The following is a 24,449-nucleotide window of genomic DNA, read 5'->3' on the forward strand; positions in this document are numbered from 1 at the left end:
GTACTGTAATGACTGTATAGAGACTGGCAAATAATTTGCAGATGCATAAGACTTCATTTGCGGTATTATAGATGGGTACAAAACCTCCTAGAAACGAAATGACTCAGGGTCAAGGAATGAAGGAGAATATGATCATCTCAAATTACAACTTTTAAGAATAAGAAATATGCAAACTGTCCAATGGTTGAGAGAAGCCAATCATTTAAATTTTAAAATTATTTTAAAATTTCTCACAGAAGTGAGAGAAGTAGGAAGCAGAGTTCCAAATACAAAGTAAAGCCATTTGTTGAGATTTGATGGGATAACTCTAATTTCCTGTTCTTTTCATTTTGGGGGTGGTTGGTTTTTTTCTGGTTTTGCTTTTTTCATTTGTTAAAGTTCTTGTGTGTTTTGTAGACATGACCAGGAGACGTTAGTTCTGCTGTGTTATTGACAGTTGCTGCATTTGCCTTTTTTTTTTTTTTAATGGAAGTAGTTAATCTTGAATCACCTTAATTTAGCATATTTAAATGACTAATAGAAGATAAGTATGTCTTGAACACCAAATCTTCTTATTCTTAAGTAAGGCACATTTAAAATCTTTTAAAACGTAGAACTTTAAAGAGAGGCAAAGTAGCCTTAGTAAAAATGAAAAATATAAGTTTTGATCTCTAGTTCAGCTGTCCTCAAACACACTTCCCATATCCTCCTTTTCAGTAGTTCTTTGGGCACTGTGGATTAATGTACCTTTTCTCTCTGGTCCAATACTAATTTTTTCTTTTCACTTCTACTCTTGTATAAATGCTGTTTACAAATGACACAGAAATCCACATTAGTAGGAACAAACTCTCAAAGTTACATGCCAACCTTACAAAGTATTCTATTTCTGAGGTATAGTTTTAGCTTTGGACGTGTTTAGAAAGTTAGAAGCATTAGACTTTGAAGTGTATATCCATTATAACTATAACGAATATGTCCCTGTATTTTACAGGAGTGACAGTTTCACAGCAGGTATCCTAGTCTATTTCAGTGAGGTAGCAAGCAGTGTTTTAATTAAAAAAAAAAAAAAAAATTACTGGAGCTAAGCATTTCTGATGATCTTTGAAAACAACTAACTTTACATAGGGCAGAGAAGAGGGTGAAGAATATCCCAGTGGCACTGCTACAAATTTTCATGGCACCCCTCTTCTCCCACTGCCTGCATCAGGCCACCCCCCTGTAGGAAAGCATTCTTGGGGGACATCTAGCCAGGGCTGTTGGTCTCTATATGGCCTCAGCCTTTTTTGCGTGATCTCTGGCTGTGGTCCTGTATCTGCAGCAGGCTGGAAAACTGGGTGAGCATAAGGTGGGAGAGAAAGCAGTATGACTTGATGCAGTAGTGACAATTTTTGCTCTTCTAGGATAGTCTAGCTAGACGGGGGAGTTAAATCCGGGTGATATTGATATTTAGTAATTTAAGTACTGCTATATTATAATAAATATGTTTAAAACACTACTACTCCTCTGTGATACCAATGCATCACTTCGTCATTCTCGAGGAGAGTTAAGGATTCAGTTGAAAAGCTAGAGGACTGGTTCAGGTTAAAACTAACCCACTGAAAAACCGTCTAGAAATGATTAATTTTAAGACGGATTAGCGATCTGAGCCAGCTCTGCATGACCGTTTGTACCAGCAGAAGAAAAGGGACGGTGTGGGGGTGGAAATAAGCAGATGGGAGCAAGACTGCTTCTTCTGGCAGCTCTTCCAGCTATACGAGTTTTAACTGCTTGTATAACTAGTGTTGCTGCAGTCAAAGTTTTTTAGGCTGCCTTGAAAGTGTCAAGCACTTTTAGTGCACTGTAAATTCAACAATAACTTACTGGTCATTATGTTTACAAAGTAGGCAGGTATGTTCATATTATTGCATAACAGTATGTTTTTTTAATTACAATGATCTTAGTGAGGTATCAGTAGGACATTAATTTAATTCTTTTAAAATATAGCAAGTACTGTGAGAGGAAAGAATAGCTAAATGCTATAGACTGAAGTAGAGGGAAGCAGTACAACCGAGGGTCTAATACTGCGAATGCACATATGAGTAAAACAGTGAAGCAATTTGCTTGTGTTAACTGAATTACATGTATGAGGGTTTACAAGGTTGAAGTCAGACTTAAAACTTTTTAATGGGGAGCATGATTGGGATAGCCTATTTTTGTTTTTTAAGTTTGTTAAGATTTTGATTATACTGGCACTCTAATAAAACATTTTGTAAATTCCTAAAAAGAATGCTGGTTCTGTTAATGTTTGTGTGTATAAATTTTATATGTAAAACTAAATTAATTCTCCCTTGCTTGCATATGTCTTCAAAGTCTCTCTAACTGTATTTGTGGGGATGGAGAAGTTATTTGAAATCTCTATGTTCCATCTGAACAGGTAAATGAGTATTAAAAGCTCATAAGCGGTGACATAAAAACAAACCTCCTCCATTTCAGTTATGCCAAACTGAAACAATGATTCTATCACCCTTTCAAAAATAATATTAAAAAGCACGAGAGGGAGAAGCCCTCTCTACTTTTCCTCTGTTTTTATTCCATCTTAAAAATAAAATTTGTTTTGTCTTACCTAATACAGGGGAGGAAAACAATTAAAGGACTAGCCTGAGGTTAAGTGTTCTTAAGGGTTGAGTCAAAACGCAGAAATACTGATGCAGATTGTAAACAGCTGATTGTAGATGATAGTTTTGTACTTCTCCTCAGCAAACTTCCTTTATGTGAAGTGGGAAAGGTAACTAAAGTCTCTATAAGTCTTTGCTGTTAACTGGAAGATTATGTAGCATATATAGCAAGATTGAAAAAGAAAAATCTAGAAAGGGTTTAGCAGAACTGCACAATATTTTTCTAGCTGCAGGTAGACCTAATAAAGACGTAAATTAGTAAACCTTCCTGTTTTTATTGTCTTGGTGTTGCTAGTCAAAAGGATAGACTGAACAGGCTTAAGTAAGTTTCATGAATCCTTGATATCTGCCCCTCTCCCCCCCCAAAAAAAAAAAAAAAGGAAAGTGAGGAAAAGGTGCAGTAATTAAAAAAGTAGCCAGAATCAGGATATGTATTCTTGAATGTGGTTGGTATTTTAGGCTCAGAGTGAAGTATATTACTGCGTCGGTAATGCTGATCACTAGCTTCCAAGGACAGTTGTTGGATTTTGCCTGAAATCTCTCCAGATATAACAAAGAATTTGAGGTTGAGGATAAAATGTACTATTCAAGCACACCAACTTACTTTATGGTATTAGGTTTGGATGTAATTCAAAAATAAATGATTGTATCTGAAGGTTGTTCAAGATTATTTTGCCTCAAGAAAAGTAGAAATACAAGATACATTGAGTTAACAGCTGAAAACAGTTCTGCTTATTTGAGACCTCCTGGGCTCAATGTTTAGAAAAATGGATTACTCAGTTTACCACAGGTGTAGTATAGGATACTTTTTTTCTGTGTGTTTTGATTCAGGCATTCCTGACCTTTAAGTGCTTTACTCCCTGATTCCCTAAAACTAGGCTGCAGTGAGGCACCTATGGTGAGTAACAGCTCATGATATTCCCAGAATTAGTCCTCTAAGCTGTCTCTTTCGAAAATAGGTTGCTTCTTCTAAAATACAGCCAAATGTGAGTCAGATTTCTCTTTTTCTTTGGTTGCTTAGTAAGTACAGCAGTATCCAAAGTGATGGAAAACTTCTGTTCAATGCTCCACTCATTCTAGGGGCTTTTACACCCCCTTTTTACTTCCTAGGAGAGTGGCCTTCTCACCTGTTTCTATTAGGGAAGGTATTCTTTGAAAAAGGAAGCGTTGTTGAGCTTAGAAAAGCATGGAGCATGACCAGCCAGTGGGAGAAGGGAGTTGTGGGCTCTAAGGACTATATGAAGTCCTTAGTTCAAAATTCACGAGGTAAATAGTTTTTAGAGTGGAGATAGAAAACTAGATCGATCTCATTATTCTCCCCTTATTTTTCTCTCCATATTTTTGTGCACGTTTGAAAGGACTTTGGCCTTCGTGTTTCGTACAGAATGCAATGTGGTCAGTATGTTGTTGTTGTCAGTATGTCAGTTGTTGTTATCAACAGACTGGAGCTCTGGGAATAGGCAAAAGGATTCGTGGAGTTTGGTTGTGGGTCCTCCAGGAGCTGATCCAAGAAAAATTTGGTGCTGCTGAAAAGAAGAATTGAAACAAGCTTCTCGTCAGTTGAACTGTAGTTACTGCAAAGTGTTTTGATGTGATAGTACTTCAGAAATTAAAGCATATTAGTGTAAACTACTTCTGTTGTGATTTAAGCTATGAAGTTTAAATTTGTGTTTGTAATTGCTGGAAATATGCACATAATGAGTTAGACAAGCTCAGAATGCACACCCCAAAGTTTGCCAAGCAGTAACTTGATAGGCAGTAGTCACTAGTGTAGGTTTCATAGAGAGTTAAGTTGCTGATGCTATGTGAAGGCTGAGAATTGCTGTCTTAGGCTTAATCACCCAAGTCATTTTGTGGATGTGAGCATGATGTGAGCACATTATTGGCAGTTGCTAGTGATTTCTTTGCCTTTCCTCTGCGTTGCAGTGATTTATGAGAATTATTTATAGGGTGTGAACGTTTAGGGACTTCTGTATTGGTGATTATTTTAAGTCTCAGTAGGCTGTTAACTTCACTTGGCAGCCAAACTTTGCACATCTGTTATTTAAACTCTTGACCTGAAACTTCTGATTTTACTTACTGATTCCTGTTGTCATTATTTTTGCCTGTTTGAAGTATTCTAAGTATGGAAACATTAGGTAGAGGTTACATGAAGTTTGAGCTTAGCTTTAGGTTTCACTTTCAATCCCCGAAATTTTTTTTTATAAAATAGCTTTTTAAGACCTTCAAAACTCTTTTGCCATTTGAAAATAAAATTTATCTCAGTTGGTTGGTCCACCAAAGGTTAATGGAAATAATACTACAGAATTTTAGTAAACTTAATGTTTCTAAGTTGAAGAATAGCAAGCCACATCTAAATGCAGTGCTAAGACCAGTACTGGTCAAAACTGATGTTTCAGTCTTGCAGATGGCACTAATGAGAATGCTTCATTTGTTAGTGTATGCAGAATTACAGTGTGAACTCCTTCAGTGCTACAGTATGCTTTGTGCCCTGCATCTTACAGGCTATCTGTTCTCATGGAGTCGCATCCATTAATTTGAAATATGTTCTGGAAACATACAGAGGAAAATGCTTATGCACAGTGGCTCTCTACAATAGTATCCAGTAGTATCAGATCTGTTTGTTGTTTGCATGCTGGGGTTTTTTGTTTGTTTTTTTCTGTATATTGCAAAAATTCTTATGCGTGCCTGGTCTAATACATCATCAGTTGCTTTGTCTACATACAAGTTTGAGAACCTCATCTCCTTTATAGAAGTGGAAGTATGTAGAAGATAGAATGACTTGGGATGAAAACGGCAGTGTTGTAATAGAGCCTGACATTTGAAACTGTTTGTTTTTTTTAATGCAATGTATAACAAATTCTGAATAGCCCAAGTATTTACTGATCAAAGCATTAACTTGAGAAAAGTTATTTGATATAATAATCATAGAATGGTTTCCTAAATTGCAGTGTTAAGTAACAATCTGCATTTGCCTTCTTAGATGCTCATACGGCTTTTAAAGATCTGAAAATATAGTGATACTGAGGGCTCCCTGAGTTACTTTGCCAAGCTTACCAGTGTTATGCACACTCTGTCATGGTACGGTAAAGTAAATTTCCTAGCTCTATGGAGGACTTTGTGCAGGTACAGAGTGGATGCGTGTGGTGCCAGAACAGTTGTTCCCTGCCTCTTCTGAGGTAAAGGCAGTAAGAAGGTGTTTGTGTGTACCTCTCTGAATACCATGTGTACCTTAGTTTGAAACCCCTGAACTATGTAGTTAATATGCTAGTCTGTTTTATGAGGTGTAACAAATGACCCATTCAATGAATTCCAAGTTCATTTTTATCAGGGTAAAATTTAGGCATCTTAATATATAGTGAGATCTTTGTTCTTTTAATTGCACTGCACAAATTCCCATGCTTAAAGGAGCTTTTCGGTAAAATGTGGAATTGAACTAGTGAATATTTTGAAATATTCAAAAAGTGGTACAATTGATGCTTCAATAGAAAAGCGTGGAATACTGCGTTTGAAGGATCAGCGCATCTGTGCTTATGGGCAGTTTGTCTTGTCAGAGCATTTGAAGGCTCTTCATTACTGAACGTCATATAAACAGTATAGTTTGCAAGTTTGATTTGTGGATGATGTGTTAAGTGAAGTGATGAAAATCAAGTTGTGCCTTGCAGAGTTCATTTAAAGTGAAATAACTTGAAAATCCTCTAGCGGCCCTTTATTGGGAAATAAAAATGCTCTCATGCTTGCTTCTCGGGTCTTGATAAAAGTGGTAACTTGAAGGTATTTCTGTCTATTTTTGGCGATGCCTGGATCATTCCCTCTCCTCTCACCTGCCACTGCATGCACCAAGTGAAACAGCACACCTGAAAATTACACATGCCCCATATTTACCAGACTTAATTTGCCCCTCTCCAGGCAAAGGAAATTTGGCCCAGGGTAAGGGCCCTTCGGACATGCCGAGTTAGAAGACTTAAGTCTTTAGCACAGGACAATGTACTGATGACTTTCCTAATTTTGGAATTGCTGATTTTTAATGTTATACTTCATGGACTTTATTTATTAACCTTTAAGTCAATTAGCAAGGTGTATGTAACTTTCAGCTGAGAAACAATAACAACAAAACATTTGAAGTGTTTTCTTAATTTCTTAAAACCTCTATGAAGCCTGAAATTACCGGCTGGTATGTAAAGAAAACAATTACTAGACACAATTACAAATCTTAAATTATTGGAACTTCAAGCTTAGAACTTCAGAACTTTTTCTTCTGTGCATACAAGGAAATAAAGCTGTTCTCACCTGTTGTTCTGCTGACAGAAGTTAAATGCAGCAGTCTAATTGTGGCTATTTTTGTAGGTCATTTGGTGGGGCAAATGGGCCACATTGATAAAGGTTATGACAGTAGTTTATATGTTGCAGTGATCTTGATCGCTATAGAGCGTGCACTTAAGAATGAAGATGTGAATAACATCACTTTCTTTCCAGATGTGTTCTTCATTTTTTGTGTTGTTTTTTTTTTCCTGGAAAAATACAAAGTATGACGTTTCAGATGCAGAAACCGGTTTATTGATTTAATATTTATCTATAGTTGGCAAACAGCTTTGTACAGATAATGTTTATTGTTGCATTTTTGTTACTACAGCAGAAATGCTAAGGCAGACTCTTTGTGAAAGTTTGGGAAATAATGGAAGTCAATAACTTCATTGCTTTATTACTTTAAGCTGAATATTTCAAGATGGGGTCATAGTAATACAAACTTTCCTAAAGAGAACAGCTCTGGAATGAAGGAAAAGTTTCATATTAAGCTAGTTAGCTTCGTAATTTATAAATACAATGGCAAACTGAATTACAGGATTATATGCTAATCTTGCGCGTGAGCCATTGGAGGTAAAAATGTTTACCTGCATCTGGAGGGCTTTTTTAACATAATGAAGGAGTTTATTAGTGTAACTTTACTTCCTGACTTGTTTACGTGTTCTTACTCCACTCCTATTTTTGTTAAACTTTATAGAATGTTGTCTGTAGTATATCACAACTTATTAACATTTTATGTAGCACTGCTCCTTGACTTTAGTAATTTAGATGTTAAAAAAATTTGCGCTAAACTCCATGTTGATAGAGAACTTCTATAGTCATGATATTTGGAGGCTGTTCCTTTGAAGTTATTCTGTGCATGGTGGTTTGGAATTCAGTAGTAGTTGTTTTACTTAGACTACAACACTTTCTGCAAAAAATAATTGTACTACTTTAAAGAGTTATGATTTGTTAATTTTGTTTTTATATACTGTAGGATATGTTTTGGAGTTGCAGACAAAGTATCTTTGCTGAAATGAAGAAGAAATTTTCACAGGTAGACAGATGAAATCAACTTTTTATAAAATGATAACCAAGATAGATGGTAACAGCATGATGCTGTAGCTTTTGTTAATTCTTAACACGAGCATGAGCTATTGAATTTTTGTGCATGTTCTTGAATACAAAGGTTATGTATGTATTAGATGCAGTTCTAACAGTGGAAGCTTCAGATAAGTATGCGTTCATGTGCTTTTACATTAGTTTGGGTTTTTGTACCCTCTGTAGTTTTTCACCAGAAAAATGGAGGTGTGTGGCTTTCATAGTATATCAGGTTATGTAGTGATTAAAACGTTTGTTTGGTGTTTGCTGTGCAAAGTCAGTTTTACAACACGCTATGTCTGTGAAAATAATTTAGAGGTTTATCACTTGCTAGTATTGCCTTTTACACTGCAATTATAGTAAAGTAGCCACAAAAGACATTTGTGTTGTTGTCTGCTAGTTCATGCAGTATATGTGAATGCTTGTTACGAACGAAGTTGGTATTGGGTTAAATTTGCTTCATGTATTTATTATGAATAACTTGAAGGACTGACAGCATAAGTGATGGCTTACTACCTTTTGCCATACTAACCTTGAGTTAAAGCAGTTCAGTCTGGTAGAATTACATCTGTGAACTAGGAAGAGAGGATATGCCTGGCATGGAAAATCCAGCTACCTAACCAGCAAATCTTCTATAATCTTCTGTAATTTGTTTTCTTAATGTTGCTATTTTCTCCATGTAGTTCTCCATCCTTCACCTACTTCTAGTGTCTTTCTGATTATTTTCAGTAGCAAATCCAATATTAGCCACAACTGATTCACTATCAAAAGTGATGGAGAAAGCGTGAGTGGGAGGAGTTGAGTTTATGGATGCTTTCCGCAGAGAGTAGAGCTGTGGTGTTGGTTATTTAAAGGCAGTAGGACAAGAAGGAATTGCGTCCCAAATGGAGAACTTCTATTCCTGGCATGGCTTATATACGTTAACAGTTCTAGTTGCAGGATCTGCACGAAATTGCTCTGGGAATCATTAAAACTGAGTGAGTTAACTTATGCTGTTCTAGGTGAAACTGTAGTAGTACCGTAAGCTTCTAACCTCTCTGCACGGTTCTAGAGAGGAGGATGGGCGTTAGACCTAGAGCAAGAATCTACTGTTTCCATGTAGTCTAAGACTAACCTACACATATGACATAGGAGTGTGTTGTAAGTTAGCTGCTGCTCATCTTCTCCAGAAGAATCAAGAATGTGAACTGCTGAGCTAGGAGGCAACTTCATCTTCTCTTTCCTAACCACACAACAGAAGCAAGGAATTGTGCTTGTTCTTAGGCTGCAAAAAGCTGTGCTGGAAAACGTAAAGACCAAAACCCATCGTGAGAAGTAATAGCTGCTGAAATTGAATTTCAGTTTACTCAAGTACTGCTCTATGTGTTTCTGTGGGTGCCATGAGTGCGAGTGAGGATATAATATGTCAGAATTATTTGGACTTCCTGAATTGTGATTTCTGCTTAATGCATGGTTAATTTTCCAGTACTAGTTTTATCTGTCTTCTTGGAATGTAGCTCATAAGTCAGAGTTTCTCCAGTAAAGATTAAAGGATGAAGTATTGAAGATTTGCCATTTCCAGAAATGGTACCTTGCATCTTTTTAAGCATGCAGCTAATATCCTGTATTTAAATCATCAGTACATTTGATAAACTTAGAAAAGCTGGGCTTTAAAAATCTTGAGAATATTCACAGTCTAAAGTGAACTAAAATAATGCAGATTGGGAGGGGCAGTTTTATTTGCTCCCATCACTTTTTTCTTCTGGTGATGTTAGGAATAGGCACTGCAATCACCTTAATATTTTGTTTTTGAGATGCCTGAAGACTGTCAGCTGGTTTTGAAATTTTGGGAAATGAAGAGATGCAGCATCAGCTAAAATATTTTTCTTTCTTATTAAAGATTTGCTGATGTAAGACCTCTCCTAAGGGACTGTACCACTTTGGTGGTCAGTGTTTGTGTTGTAAGGCTGCTGTATAGAAATCTGAGGATGCTAACATGGTTTAGGTGGTTGTTGTAATTCTTTTCTCTGTAGGAGATTTTTATGACATGGTTGACATCTTTAGCACGAACATAGTTCTTTGTGTTTGTTACCATTTTTATCGACTGAAAATGATGGTGGCACAGCATGGGACTGTTTCCCCTTCAAGATGATGTGCTCCTCAGCCATGGATGAGATTTGGGCGTTCTGATAGGCATTACTAATGCTTTCTGTGTGTTGCAAATTTAAGAGGCTGACTTCTAACTATTCCTTTTACCCACCTCATGCTTTCTTTGTGTGACCTGTAAATAAACATTAGATATTCCTTATTGTTCTAGAACTCTAAGTCCTTTGGATAATTTTGAGAGAATTGATTGATTATGTTTCAGTAGACCTTTGACTTCTTAGTTTTTCAGTAACATGAGCTGTTGGAACGTGTTGGAAAATGTTATCTTGGTTCATCTGAATCTGTATAATGTTATCCTCGCTCCATTTCTTGCTTTTCTCATTTGAGATTGTTAATTTTCTGATTTCAGGTGTATTGAAGTTACTGTTTTAAATCTCTTCATTTTGTCATACTTTAAGAATTACAGAGTAGCCACTTGGCCAGTGTAAATTTTCTTATTCTGTTCAGACAGAAGAATGCCCCTGTGACTCACCCAGCAGTGGATTTGGTAGAAGCAAGTTGATGGTGGTTTGATTGAAAGCCTTTTTTGTTTTAAATATTGGATTCCAAGATCATTGGAAGCTTGCAGATCCTTTGTCTTGCAATCCCAGGAGTCACAAAAGGCGCGTTTCTACCTGAGCAGCCTTTACACTGATGCTAAAGGAAAATATGAGCTTGAAGTGATCATTTGAAAACTTGTTCCTGGTTTGAAGTAGTGTGTTTTGATTTTGTTTGTTTGGGTTTTTTAAATCAATTTCATGGCTGAAATAGTGTACAGAACTTGAGCACTTATTTCCCTATGCACTGACTCACCCACCCAAATTCCTCCTTATTCTATGAAAATGAAGTGTGCTGCTATGTACAGTTCCAAAAACTGGAAGTTTCTTTATTTTTGAAAGCAAGCATAACAAATCCAGTTTTAGAATCCTTAGGTTGTAAAAGTATACCACATGTTATTGCAGTGAAATTTTGTCTAGATTTTTCAAGTAAACTCTAAAATGTTCTTAGTTTTACTCACTGAGTTGTTGCCTGCTGTCATTTCAGATAGAAAGTGCTGCTGAGGAGCCCAGAGTGCTGTGTATAGTACAAGATACCACAAATTCCAAGACACTGAATGAACGTATTTCCTTAAACCTACCAGCTTCCACACCACTTAGAAGGCTGTTTGAAGACGTGGCTTCAAAAGTGGGCTATGTGAATGGAACTTTTGATTTAGTATGGGGAAATGGAGATAACATAACTGATATGGTATGCCAGAAGTCCCTCCCTTCTTTTTTTAAAAAAAATTCCTCTTGAGAGCAAACATTCAAATCTTAATGTTACACAGCAGCACTATCCATAGTGCATAGTGCTGTTAAATTTTCTCATTTAATTCTTGTAAAAATTTGTAATAGGTACACCAGAGCAGGCTAACACTGCTATGTTGACTTGCTGACTTTATTTTATATAATATTTACATTTTACTGTCAAAGTGCTCTCTTTATTGGTATGCATATTTAACACTGAGCAAAAGAAATTGTGATCGTTCAGTTGTCATTCTAGCTTTCCTTTTCAATATATATTTTTAATAATATCATCTATGGTAATTAACCTCCTTTCTCAGTTTCCTGTGGTCTTTTTTGAGAAACGTTTTCTTTTCAACAGAAACATGGTATGTAGTGACCTTGCTAGTTTCTTTTTATACCCACTATATAAAATAATTATGACTAAAACAGCTATTATTACTGTGCTTTATTGTAAATCAAGGTTGGTTTTAAGTTAAGAGTTTCTTGTGGATTCCTACAGAAAGCTTCATAAGACCTCTTTAAAAAAAAAAATAGACATTATAGAGCTTGAATATTTATTTCAAGTCCTGTTTATGCTTGCTCGACTTAATTTCTTTTTCTGAAAAAAGGTGTATGCAACCTATATAGGACGCTTGATCGTTTGGCTTTCTGCAAAAAACTTGTAGACCAGTATCTTGGCTCCTGAATAGACGGACCAATTTCTAAGTACTAAACTATACTTTAATACTAAGTTTACTCTGTCTTTTAAACTGTTCCCAAGTTTTTCATTATTAATGATGGGTATGTTTTGTTTATACTGGATAATTATTATTAATTTCCATTTCATTGAGGTGTTCCAGAAGTTATTTGAAGTAATGTACTTGGACAATATCTGTAATTGCACATAAATTTGGTGCTTAATTCTACTACTTAATTTCTTAATTTCTATTTAATTTCTTTTGACAGTCTCCAATAGAGCAAAACAGTGACAAAAGTATTCTTGATGCTGGTTTTGAGTCAGGGAAGAAGAACTTCCTGCATTTGACAGACAAAGATGGTGAACAGCCTCGTATAATGTCAGTAAGTAAAATCTTTGCTAAATTATCTAAGCTATTGCGGGGCAGGGAGGTAAGATGTATTTCCTAAGTATTGCTGTTGTTACGAGGTCTTAACATGAAATGAAATTGGGTTATACATTTCATATAATCTTCTTCAGGAGCCTTCTAATCAGATCTCGTTAGACTAGTATTTTATACTTTCTGGTGTCTCCAGAGTCGGAGTACCTTACCTTGATGACTAATGCTTTGCAGTCACTTTTTATTTATATTTGTCAAATTTTTATGTAATGCTTTGCTATGAGTAGTTTCCTAAGTTTATATAATTAACTAACCTTGTTTAGAGACAAGTTTTAACAGTAGAAGTTTTGTCATGAACATAATCCTTTTCCTCTGGGTATTTGAAAGTCATGTTAGGCTGCCCTGACTGAGTTTTCAATGATAGTCCTTTATCAATAGCAGAGTTACCTGCTTCCAATTTTACTTTTTTCTTTTTTTCCCCCCACCTCAAAGTGCAAAAAGATCAGTAAGCGTTGCTAAAAGCAGTTGTATATGCCATAAAGATATTTTAAAATTCCTGTTTCTCAATTATATGTCATACAGGAAGATGCAGACATTGTTGCAGTTTGTTTAAACAGAGGACTGGATAAACTGGTAATATATTAAGGTTTATTAATCAGCTCTCGTAACAGCATAATCCTGGCCTAATTGGCCTTTGTTGTGGTCTTTGTTATTTGAAAAGGCAAAAAAAAGCCTGTATTTTAAATAATTGCAAGCAAAGTCAGAGTTTGAACCCTGCTTTTGATCATAGAGGATGATTCAGAAAAATACTGAACTGTGATTTTTACACCCTAAAATAGAGTACAACTCTCTGTTTGCATTTCAGTGCAAAAAAATGGAGAGCTAAGACAGCTAAACTGATCTTGCAGACTTGTCTGTAGTATGCATTATGGTACTATATTTGCTTATTCAGTGATATATTGCTTCTTTTCTAAAGGGCATTTTTTTCCCACTAGTCAAAAGAATGAATTTGCAAGGGGTTGCCGATTTTTAGAGCAGAATTGAAGTTACACATGCAACTGTAAACCTGCTATTTCCTAAACTTTTGGTGTGATACACTAACAAAATTGATTTCTTATCTATGAGAGAGAAAGAAATACAACTTCTAGATGCTTTGGTAAATAATTTGTTGCTTAATTTTTGCATAAAATAAGTATGTTTATGTTTTTAGGAGGAGTCAGGTGCAACAGATGACAGTACACAAGACAGATTTATAGGGCCCCTTCCAAGAGAAGGCTCTATTGGCTGTGCCAGTGATTATGTCAGTCAAAACTACTCTTATTCTTCAGTCCTGAGCAAATCGGAGACAGGTATAATTTTTCTCTCTTCTAAAGGCAATGCTAATTTGTAATTGTTTCAGCATATTTTCAAACAGCAACGTCTTTAGGATTTTTGAAAGAAATTGCAATTTATTTTTTAAAAAAATTAATACATTTTTCCGCTGGAAAAATGTATTAGGTTGGGTGGCTCTGTTGTGTGGAAGAAGAGAGGAGGAGAAGCTCATCGGCCAGCGTTTGCTGCCACCTGAGCACTGCAGCCTTTACGCTGTTGCTTCCCATCCCTTTGCTGGCTCAAAGGAAATGTTATGGAGTAAGTGGTTGTCAGAAGGAAGAGATTTCCTGAGGGTACAAGGAGACAGGAAAAACAGAAGCTGGCTGGAATTATCCTCAAACATTTTGTCGTTGTCCCTCTTGCTCTCTACCAAAATACCACCCAACTGTGCCTGAAGATTGACAGTTGCTTAATTCTGAGATTGTAACATCACAAGCATGAAATGCTTAGTTGGGACTGTTGTCCACGTCAAGTATCATGCTCTCCTATGTTCTGATTTCATACTCTTGTACTCTTACCTATATTCTCTACCATCACTCGCTCATTTGTTTTTAGTAGTACTCTTTTTAATCCTTGTGTGCTCGTTTATGCAACTATTAGTCCGAGTCCTGCAATATACATGATGCAAAAAATGTTTATGCTCTGCACTTACACATACACTATGATATGCCCATAAAGTTGCAGCTCAGTAGTAAGACCAGTACCTGATATTAATGTTTTGAGCAGACACAAAGAAAATAATCCTATTATGCCAACTCATGTGTGTTCAGGATTTTTCTTTTGTGAGTTAAGTGTACTTATTTGCCATGTATCTTTATAAATTAATATACATGTGTAAAGAGAAGCCACGTAGATTGTAGTAATAAATAAAACATGTATATCCTAACACGTATGTCCTAACTTAGCCTCTTCACAGAAGATCTTTGTGTTTTGCAAGGAGTAGCTGCCTTTTTATTACCAATATGAAATTGAGGTTTTTTAGTATTTAGTTTTATTGAGCGCTTCAGAATGTAAGCAGGCATGTTTCATTTTTTTACTACACTATGCTTCAGTATATGCTGCTTGCTTATCAGCCATGATTAATGTTATATATTTTGAAGGCAATTAACATCAAAATGGTAGTAAGATTAGTATAAGTAAATAATTTCTTTCATCAGCTAATGAAAATATGCTAATTTTAGAAGCTGTCTTGGTTATTATAGGAGAAGATTTTAAAAGATAAAGCATCTTTTAAAGTGCACGGTCACGTAGAGATTTGATTTGTAGTTCTGAGAGGATAGTACAAACCAATATAGATATAAATTATATTTAGATTAGGATTTTTTTAGTTGATATCTAGGCAATTAGCAAGCTAGAATACAAACTAATTTTTTTAATAATTTTTGGATTCTTCAGTAAAAGCTGTGAATAAATTTTAAAATATTAACAGTTTTACCTATGTCTCAGTTGATGGAGTGGTTGCCATAAAATGTTGGTTATTATTATTGTGAAACAATTCATAATCATTAAAATAGCTTCATGTAGTTCAAGGAAATTGTATAACGTAAACTATCATTCTTTGCTGCTCTCTGAAGTGAGCAGTTATAATACTCAATTTTTATAGTGCAAAACCATTTTTAATGACAACAACTGGATGCAGTTAAGTGAACAAGATCACAGTATTGTTTTTCTAGTAAAATATATTTTAATTCTCAAAGTAATTTCTTATCTTTTACAGTATTTCAGTCTTGTTCTTTTTGTATTTACAGGCTATGTGGGGCTAGTAAATCAGGCAATGACTTGCTACTTGAACAGCCTTTTACAAACGCTTTTCATGACTCCAGAATTTAGAAATGCATTATACAAGTGAGTATGTATGATCAAAACTTGTTTTTGAATACACAGTGAAAAAACATCTGTCCTGGTATATATTGATAGGAGAGCTGTATGAATTTCTCATGTCAAAACTTTCTTGTTTGGTTACTGAAACACATCTGAACTTAAGTAGCAGTCCTTGATTCCAAAGTGGATAGAGTGGTATGGATAACAGATGAAGGATAGATTGCGGGAAAATGACTGGAGAAAAGGTTCCTTTTTTTTTTTTTTTCAAGCTGAATAGGCTACTGTAAATTATACCTGCTTAAAAGCATCAAATTTTACCAGAGTGTTCAGATATGTTATTGGCGTATGGTGTGGCCAAGCTTTTAAACTATTTGTCCCATCTTGAAAGCATCAAACCTGATCAAAACCTGAAATGGAGTTTAATACTAAGTGCAGTTTGTGTCTGTATATGTGCAGTGAATGGTTTCTAAATTATTTTATTTATATTTTAGATTGGTACATTTGAAGAGTGTATTTAGTATTGTAGTTCATTACAGAAATGAAAACAAATTTGATTTAAGAAGAATTATTTTAACTTTCTCCAAGTTTCAGTTAACCTCTGTAATCTTGCAAAGCCTTTGAAATGTATTAAATACTGATTTTTAAGTGCCTCTCTGAATAATACTTTCAAAGCATTTTTTAATTGTCAAATATCTTATGCTGCAAATAGATGGGAATTTGAAGAATCTGAAGAGGATCCAGTGACAAGCATCCCCTACCAGCTTCAAAGACTCTTTGTTTTACTGCAGACCAGCAAAAAACGAGCAATTGAAACAACAGATGTTACACGGAGTTTTGGATGGGATAGTAGTGAGGGTAATAAGCAGCTATTAAGCTTGCATGATTTCTATCTTTTCTTCATCAATTGCCTCGTAGAGGCCTAAACTGCCTATAGTTTATATATGAATATAAATTTATATCTATACCTATGTAGTTTATATAGGTATAGAAAAATACCTGAAAATTAAAAAGAATTATTGCAAACTACTTTGTTTCAATGGAAACAAAATAGCTTAAATGGATACTTCATTTTTAAGAGCGAGTTCTGCAAATTTTAGGCCATTAAATTAAAAAAAATACTACTTTTTGGTAATTAAACTATCCTTATGTTTATTAATTATTTTAAAGAAGTAGCTTTTTATGAGAAACTTGCATCTTTTCTGAAGTACAGATGTCAAATGTACGTTCCACTTAAGTAGAAAATAATATGGAGAATTCCATAAAATTAAACGCTACATTTGTCTTCTGACACTTCCAGACTATAATTTTGCCCCATAACCTACTAGTTTTTTTTTTCCATGAAGTACTTAAGTGATGATAAGGAGTTGGATTTCAGTGTCCTTACACTTACGAGGAAATGCATTTGAATTTTGGAGAATTGGCACACAGTGGGAAACAAATCAAGACCAGTTTATTTTATAACTAAGAGCAGTAACATTTCCATGTTATTTACATATTTATTCATGCTCATTCAGTTCTTGTTTATGCACATTCATTGTGAACAAGTTGGCTGCTCATTGTTCCAGCTTAGCAATTTGAGAGGTAACTGCTTGTGGAATTGAACAGTGGCCCAGTAACGTGTAAGGTAGTAAATAGTATTTTAGGAACAGATTTGAAAACAAAATCTTAACTTCCTAAAAAGCATTTTTAGACTTCAGCTGATATTAGGGTAAATAACTTTTCTTGCTTTGATTAAGATTAATTTCAATTTCTAACAGCATGGCAACAGCATGATGTACAGGAGCTTTGCAGAGTCATGTTTGATGCTTTGGAGCAGAAATGGAAGCAAACAGAACAGGTAATAGTATCAGAACTGTTTTGGGGGGTGATGGTTGTGAAAAATGTTAACTCTGAATTCAAAGTATCAGATTACTGGAGGTCTATAATAGGTGCCATTTGTTTCTTTTTCGAGGCACTATTTAGACTACCATAATGTAAATTTTTTTTGAGAGAGAGTATTTTATATGTGTTCATTCCCACACATTAAAAGTGGAAGATTCTGAAATCTGGATCCTTAGTCTTTATTTGAAGTGCAGAAAGTGCATTTGTAACTCCTCTTCTGTGGGGATTTTCCTCCCTTTCAGTATTTTTTAGACTGCATTGTGGGGTCTTTCGGCTCAAGCCCCTTCTCCTAATGTAGAGGAAAGATAAGAATATATTCGTAACACGTTATATTCTGATGAGTGGCCAAGTTGTGGGCCGGTTTTCAGGTTTGTCGAGGGACAAACACCTCTTCTGTTTTTCTTCAGCTAGCCTTCCAAAACACAGAAGAGGACTGCAATCTCGGTTAACCTCTTAACAATACTTTCAAAATCATGCTTATTTTCAACATGATCCCTGATTTTGATAGTTTTGTAATCACTCTTAGAATTTTACTGTGAAGTATACGGTGAAGGTTATGTAACATAGTTAAATATAGATGCTAGTTTGATTTGCAGGGGATGGGGCAGGGAAAAAGAGGAGAAAACAAGAAGAAATGAATGTCCTTCTGGGAAAATACATGCTAAATGTGTAACTGTGCAATCAAAATTTAATAAAAAAGGTGTTTTGTTGTAAAACTGAAGAAAACAAATGTGTTCTGTTCAGTTTGTTTCAAGCTGTGTTGAACATTTGTTTGTTTCAGGCCGATCTTATAAATCAGCTGTATCAAGGCAAACTGAAAGACTATGTAAGATGTCTAGAATGTGGCTATGAAGGCTGGAGAATCGACACTTACCTGGATATTCCTTTGGTCATCCGGCCGTACGGCTCCAACCAGGCATTTGCTAGCGTGGTGTGTACTATTATGCTGACTAATAGTGCATCCATACACACATAGAATACATAATGCGACAGTGGTATAATTTGTTACATGGTAAGTATCATCCTAGATACTCCATCTTGGGGTGTTCGTCTTTGTGCAGTGAACCAGCTAGCAAGTTCTAGAAGATTTTTTTTTTGCTTTTTTGGTTTTTTGTTTTGTTTTTTTTTTTCTTTCACCCTTCAATGAGTCCTACTGGTGCATGTATAAGGGGAGGGGAAATGCAACTTCATTGACTTAGGGCTGCAGTCATCAATTATTTTCTTCCTGATAAAATTCTCAAGAATTTACCTAAGAGATTTTTGTGAGATCGCTAAGTTTTCTTTGGGCTGTTCTCTTTATTGGCACATCTGCAAAATTTTCTCTTAACATTATTGAAAACGTTAGTGAAAGAACAGGACATTGACTTGGAATTTCTGGTTTATTTGCCATGTTGTTGCTGTACTTTTTGAAGGTCACTTCTTAAATACCATGTGCTTTTAACAAGCAAGTTATAATAATGATAACACAAAATACTGTTGTACATCCATATTCTTGATTACTTTTGCTCCAGCATTGCTGATAGTGGCAAGCACATACATTTGTTAATAAATTTGTGAACCTTTTTTTTCTTTTTCTTTGTTTTTTCCCAAAAAGAAGTCATTACAAACTGTGAAATTCCACTGTTGTGGGTTAAAATATCTGTAATATGGATGAAGTTATGAGAAAGAATGAGAATAAATCAAACAACAGTTTTTGGGAAAAGGTTATTTTAAACAATCGCATGTTGGGTAATTGGCTTACCAGGATTATTTATTACATATGAAGTATTTGTGCCTTTCATATTTAGTACGTTGGCACTATTTTTTTAAAGCACTAATAGTCTCTAATTCTTAACAGTAATTTTGTTAAGAATTATCAGAATTAGATTAAACTGTAATGAAGTTTCTGAGTGCTTCATGCTTTAAATCTTTAAATGTCAATTTTGAGGAGGAGTAAAGCTATGAGGGATATTGATCTCACATGAAAAAGATTCAAGTTAGTAAAATCTTTTGAAATCTTTTTAAGATTGCATTGAGATTTTTTAGAATTCATCCAATTAATTGAAGCTGTATTTTGAGCTGTAATTCCCGTTATAGAGATTGATGTCTTATGGTTGACTTCCCTTTTCACCTTTAAAACTTATTTCTAGAATTCACTAAAACAAGATTTTTTGTTTTAATTTTTATTCAATGACAGGAGACTTTTTTGATCTATTAAAATTAAAACTTTATTCATTTCATAATTGCATTGCGCATTTAACAATGCATAGTACATGTGTCTCAAATTGAAATTATTTTCTTTGATAGGGAAGAAGTCTGTAGCAGAATGCTGTAAAAAAAAAATTTTGAATATTTGTATATTTGTAAAAACACAGGAACAGTTAAATCAGATTACTTTTAGTAACATTTGATATTTCTCCTATAAATCAGCATTTACTGGGTTTACTATACTGTAAGGAAAATAGTTTTAAGATTTTTTTTATTGTTACACAGAGTTACATGGTTGCAATTTGTATTGATGCTTCAATTTTTGAGCTATTTTTAATTCCTATTCTAATTACATTCAGTTGATTCTCCTCCCTGCATTTGTCTTACCTGTAGCAGATGTTATTTTTAGTTTTATAGTCTTCAACAGTGGGGAGATATGGAGGATACTTGCTTTTGGAGAAGGGAAAAATCGCCTGTTTCTAAATGGAATTCTCTGAAGGTAGTATCCTCCATTGATCCATAGATGATGGTGATTGAGTAGGTATAGGTAAAAGGGTACGAGTGAGAGATCAAAAACTTCACACATGCGCTAATAGGGCTTATAGAAGGGAATGTAAAACTTTTTAGACCTTGCTAGTCAGCTCCTGAGGGAACTTGCAGCAGGCGACACAACCCAAGATAGGGGATCTAAGGAGGATACTACCTTCAAAGAACTCTAGTTAGAGGTAAGTGATTTTCCATTACTTTCTAAAAAGAGAGAATGGATATACGAGCTTTAAGTAAGGTTAATCTGTAGAATGCCAAGTAAAGTTTATTATCCCACTGTTCGACATTGTGTACTGCCAAGAAATGTAGATACCTGAAACATTACATTTATATATAAATATATATGTTTTTTAATAAATGGGAACGTTGAAGAACTTTCGAGAACTATAATGCTGTATTTCCTTTATTCCTAAGATAAAGTAATTAAAATTATTCCGTATGTTTTTAAGGTTTGTATTTGGAATCTTAATTTTTTTCTAATTTCTTCCCCCCGCCCCTCCAGTTCATGTTATGTAGTATGGCTTTAACCTCATTAGGGCATCTCTGGGGCACTGGGATCTTGTCAGTATGCATCTCAAGGTCATATACGTTCTTCTTCAGTGACTAACTGTTTTGTTCAAGGACATGGTTTAAAAACCGTCAAACGCAAAGTGTCAGGTTGGTAGAGATACAGACCTAAAAATGTGTTACTATTTATCTTAGGTGGGTAAACAGGAACATCCGTTCACAGTAAGTTTTGTAAATAGTAGTATCTCTTGTGTAGATACCTGAATTGGACAGCATTAGACAGAAGCTTTTTAGTTTCTTGTTAGATTTTGTTGACATAACACAAGATTTTGTAAGATGAAGAACAGCTGAGAGGAGAGTGGGTACAATGGGGAACTAGCTGGCATGCTAAAATTATGTTACTAGTGGAGAATAGAAATTGCTTTATAGTACCAGTGGACTGTTGTGGAGATGTAGCAAATGCAGTTCTGTTTCAATAAGTATTGCTAGTGTTCTCAGCCTTCTCTGTGCTAGCTTTTCTGTTGAGGACGCAAGTATGGATACAAGCAGGCATTTTTTGGGCAGAGGTGAATTTGAACTCTTTCTATGTAAACTTTGTTTGGCAGTAGCACCACATTCAAATTAAAACTGTTATTGGAAATTAGGATGCAGATGATGCATGATACTCATGGTTTTCTTTATAGTTAATGTCTTAAAAACAAAGCTAGGCTGGTAATAATAAACTCTTTTAGTTAAGTGTATTCTTTGGACGTGTAGACTGGCAAAGGGAGAGGGGGAGAACCAAAAAACTGGATGAATTCCGAAAATCTGAGGTGGACATCTATTTGTAAGGGTTGTTTTTTGTTTGTTTGTTTTTTGTTTTTTCAAAGAACAGTCTAGCCTAAGTTCTACTTATTATATGACTTTTCATAAAGATTCTACTGCTCCTGTTCACAGGTTTTAAACAAATGCTTGCAATAAGGTACCCGTCAAACTACTGGTTAGGTCATAATGCATTTCTGTGGAGAAAAGTGTGTCCTAGGTGCCTTTCTCAAGCAAGACGATAATTCATGTGGACTGCTTATTATGGCATTTTTAATATGCTAAGAATTATTAAAACTCATGATCAGAAAATTTAGAACTGGAGATACTCAAACCTTGGCTGTACAAGGCCCAGAGTCACCTGCTCTAAGTTGGACCTAGTTTGATTAGGGAATGGGATCAGATGACCTCCAGAAGTCCCTTCCAACCTGCTATTCTTTGAATCTGTTAACTATAAGCAGTTTAAATAGCTTTTTTCGTAGTATCCTATTGCTTGATCTTTCATGATATATTTTGAATTGTGTGTGTTGGTAAAGTTGGAAATGCTTATTTACTATAAGAAAACGTCAATAGTAGTCTTATAGTCAGAGATGAACTTTTTTTCTAAAAGTGTAGTTGTACTTAAAGGGTCGAGTGATAAACTGTGCAGAGTAGAAATTATGTCACCAGCTTCACTGAGTAAACCAGAGTAATTAGTAGTAGTGTAAGCTAGTAATTAGAGTAGAAAATGATGAACTGCATTAGAATATGAATTGCATTATAATCCTAATCAGCAGAACTGACTTTGATGAAAAGATTACATACAAGAAAATCTGAAAAAATCTAAAGGAGTAAACAAAAAGAACAGCAAATACAAAGACTGAGGGATATGGAGATATTTATGTAGCTCAAAAATGATTAATTTCTTAAGATCATTAGTGAAGTTTTTCAAAGCACAGCTCACTCTATTGGTGGTAAGCTGTGAAATTACAAAGTAATGCATTATATCTCATGATACTTCATTCAGTTTTTGGGGGTCTGTCATTGCTTTTTTCCATATGTAAAAGTTTATAGTATGGTTCCTTGTTAAATTGCACATCACATGAGTCTATGTGATCGTTTCTGTCCCATCGTTTGTATATCATTTGTTTGTTGAGTGAATTACAACTTTTTTTAAACACTGCAAATATATTTACATTGTCTTAACTGGCATGTGCTTCATAAGAGACACTTCTGTGGCCATTAATGATGCCTTCTACATTTGATGTTTTACACTTTGGTTATTGACTTTTTTACTTTAATTTAAATAGTTCTGAATATTCTTTAACCAGTTTACAGAACAGTCAAAATGCACTAATCCTTCTTCTCCTTCCCCCCCAACCCCAACCTTATTTAAGTAGGGCTATAGCTAGCTTTGTCTTCCTTAGTCTCCTGGCTTCCTTGCACTTCAGTATGTTATCTTGCTACTTGTTTGTTGCTCTGTAGTAGTTAATAAGCACATTTATGTAGACAGTAGTCTTAATGTGGATTCTAAAATGTTTTCACACGTCTAAAGAATCTTTTTGCCTGAGAACTGTGATTTCTGGCATTTTTTAGAGGCAAACCTCTTTTCTGGTTGGTTACAAAAATAGTGAAGTTAGATGACTGCCTTCTCTGTGCTCTTCTTAATTGGTTCAGCACGTTTCTCATTTGGGAGTACTTGTGACCTGGAGTACAATCCTTGTGTAAGCTCACTACTCTTAGAACAATAACAGGGCTTTTTTCATATGGGAAAAGCAAGGGCTATAAAACATTTGGTTTATGTTATTCGTTCTTAGTGCTTCCCTGAATCTTCAGAAATGGAGGGAGAAAGGATGAAGTGAAGGCTTTTTGAAGACCTTTCCATATCCTTGATTTTTCTCCCAAAGTGTGATTCATCAAACATGATTTGGATAGTAATCTTAAGTTCCATGCTAGCCATTTTGCAATTAGTGAGTTTACTTTGCCCAGTTAAGCCCCTCTTACTCAGATTTCAGGGAACAGCTGTGCCCCATCACAATAGATGATGGTTTTTCAAAGCATTGTTTGTGTTAATCCTCTTCTCTTTAAACTGAACATCTAAATAACATGCCAATGGTATTTCTGTTTTAACCTCCACAGGTGAACAGAAAAATCCTGAGTACCACTTGAAGTTCAGAAACCCAGTCTGCTCTCAGCTTGCAAGCTAACTGGGTTAAAGGCTTATAACTTTTAAAAAAATCTTGGGGTAAAAATCTTTACTGAGATCATGACAGTATTTTAGTGGCTTTTATTTGAAGAAGTTTATTTCCAAGTATATACAATTTTTGTACAATATTATTGTTGAAAACAACGTTAAGAGAAGGAGTAATGGTCAGTTTGATTGTTTTGACTATTGCTTGCTGTATTGAGGAGAAAGGTAGAAATTAATGAACTCCTATTTAAGGCAATTTTTTTTTTTAAGCAGCTGTTGGAGGACATAATTCGTTGATTTGTTACCTCTAAAGTTTTTTTGGTAGTAAGCTAATTATATGTTTATAGGAGATGGCCAAATATGATTTTCACTACATTGGGAGTGAAGCTCAAATATTCCTCCTTCTTCCTCCTACTTTAACTTTAAAAAAAAAAAAAAATAGAGGAAGAGTTCTTAAGTCCCTTTGCAGAACGGAACCAAGACTGTTGTCAGGCAGGGCAATGATACCTTTCTTTCCTGCCAACCCGTGGATACTGTGGCATCTGTTTGGAAAAAACTGCCCTTAAATAGGGAAGAACCATCCCAAAAGTTTGGGAAAGCAAATATGAAATGACTGTGCCAAAGCAGATAAAATCAGCTTAATTACACATCTGCATAACAGTGACACTGATTAAACAGACTA

At 35.1% G+C, this 24,449-nt stretch overlaps 1 protein-coding gene across 2 annotated transcripts in view; it reads left to right on the plus strand.

Moving 5' to 3' along the window:
• Positions 1 to 24,449, plus strand: part of USP47 (ubiquitin specific peptidase 47) — a 58,429-nt gene that overhangs the window by 6,465 nt on the left and 27,515 nt on the right. For both annotated transcript variants that reach the window (XM_068945104.1, XM_068945105.1), the window contains exons 2-8: positions 11,187 to 11,390; positions 12,374 to 12,487; positions 13,694 to 13,832; positions 15,603 to 15,699; positions 16,385 to 16,530; positions 17,433 to 17,512; positions 18,338 to 18,487. In XM_068945104.1, the coding sequence (XP_068801205.1) occupies positions 11,187 to 11,390; positions 12,374 to 12,487; positions 13,694 to 13,832; positions 15,603 to 15,699; positions 16,385 to 16,530; positions 17,433 to 17,512; positions 18,338 to 18,487 (930 nt within the window). The remainder of the gene's footprint in view (positions 1 to 11,186; positions 11,391 to 12,373; positions 12,488 to 13,693; positions 13,833 to 15,602; positions 15,700 to 16,384; positions 16,531 to 17,432; positions 17,513 to 18,337; positions 18,488 to 24,449) is intronic.

The sequence above is a fragment of the Struthio camelus genome, chromosome 5 (assembly GCF_040807025.1).
Source record: "Struthio camelus isolate bStrCam1 chromosome 5, bStrCam1.hap1, whole genome shotgun sequence".
Taxonomy (NCBI): domain Eukaryota; kingdom Metazoa; phylum Chordata; class Aves; order Struthioniformes; family Struthionidae; genus Struthio; species Struthio camelus.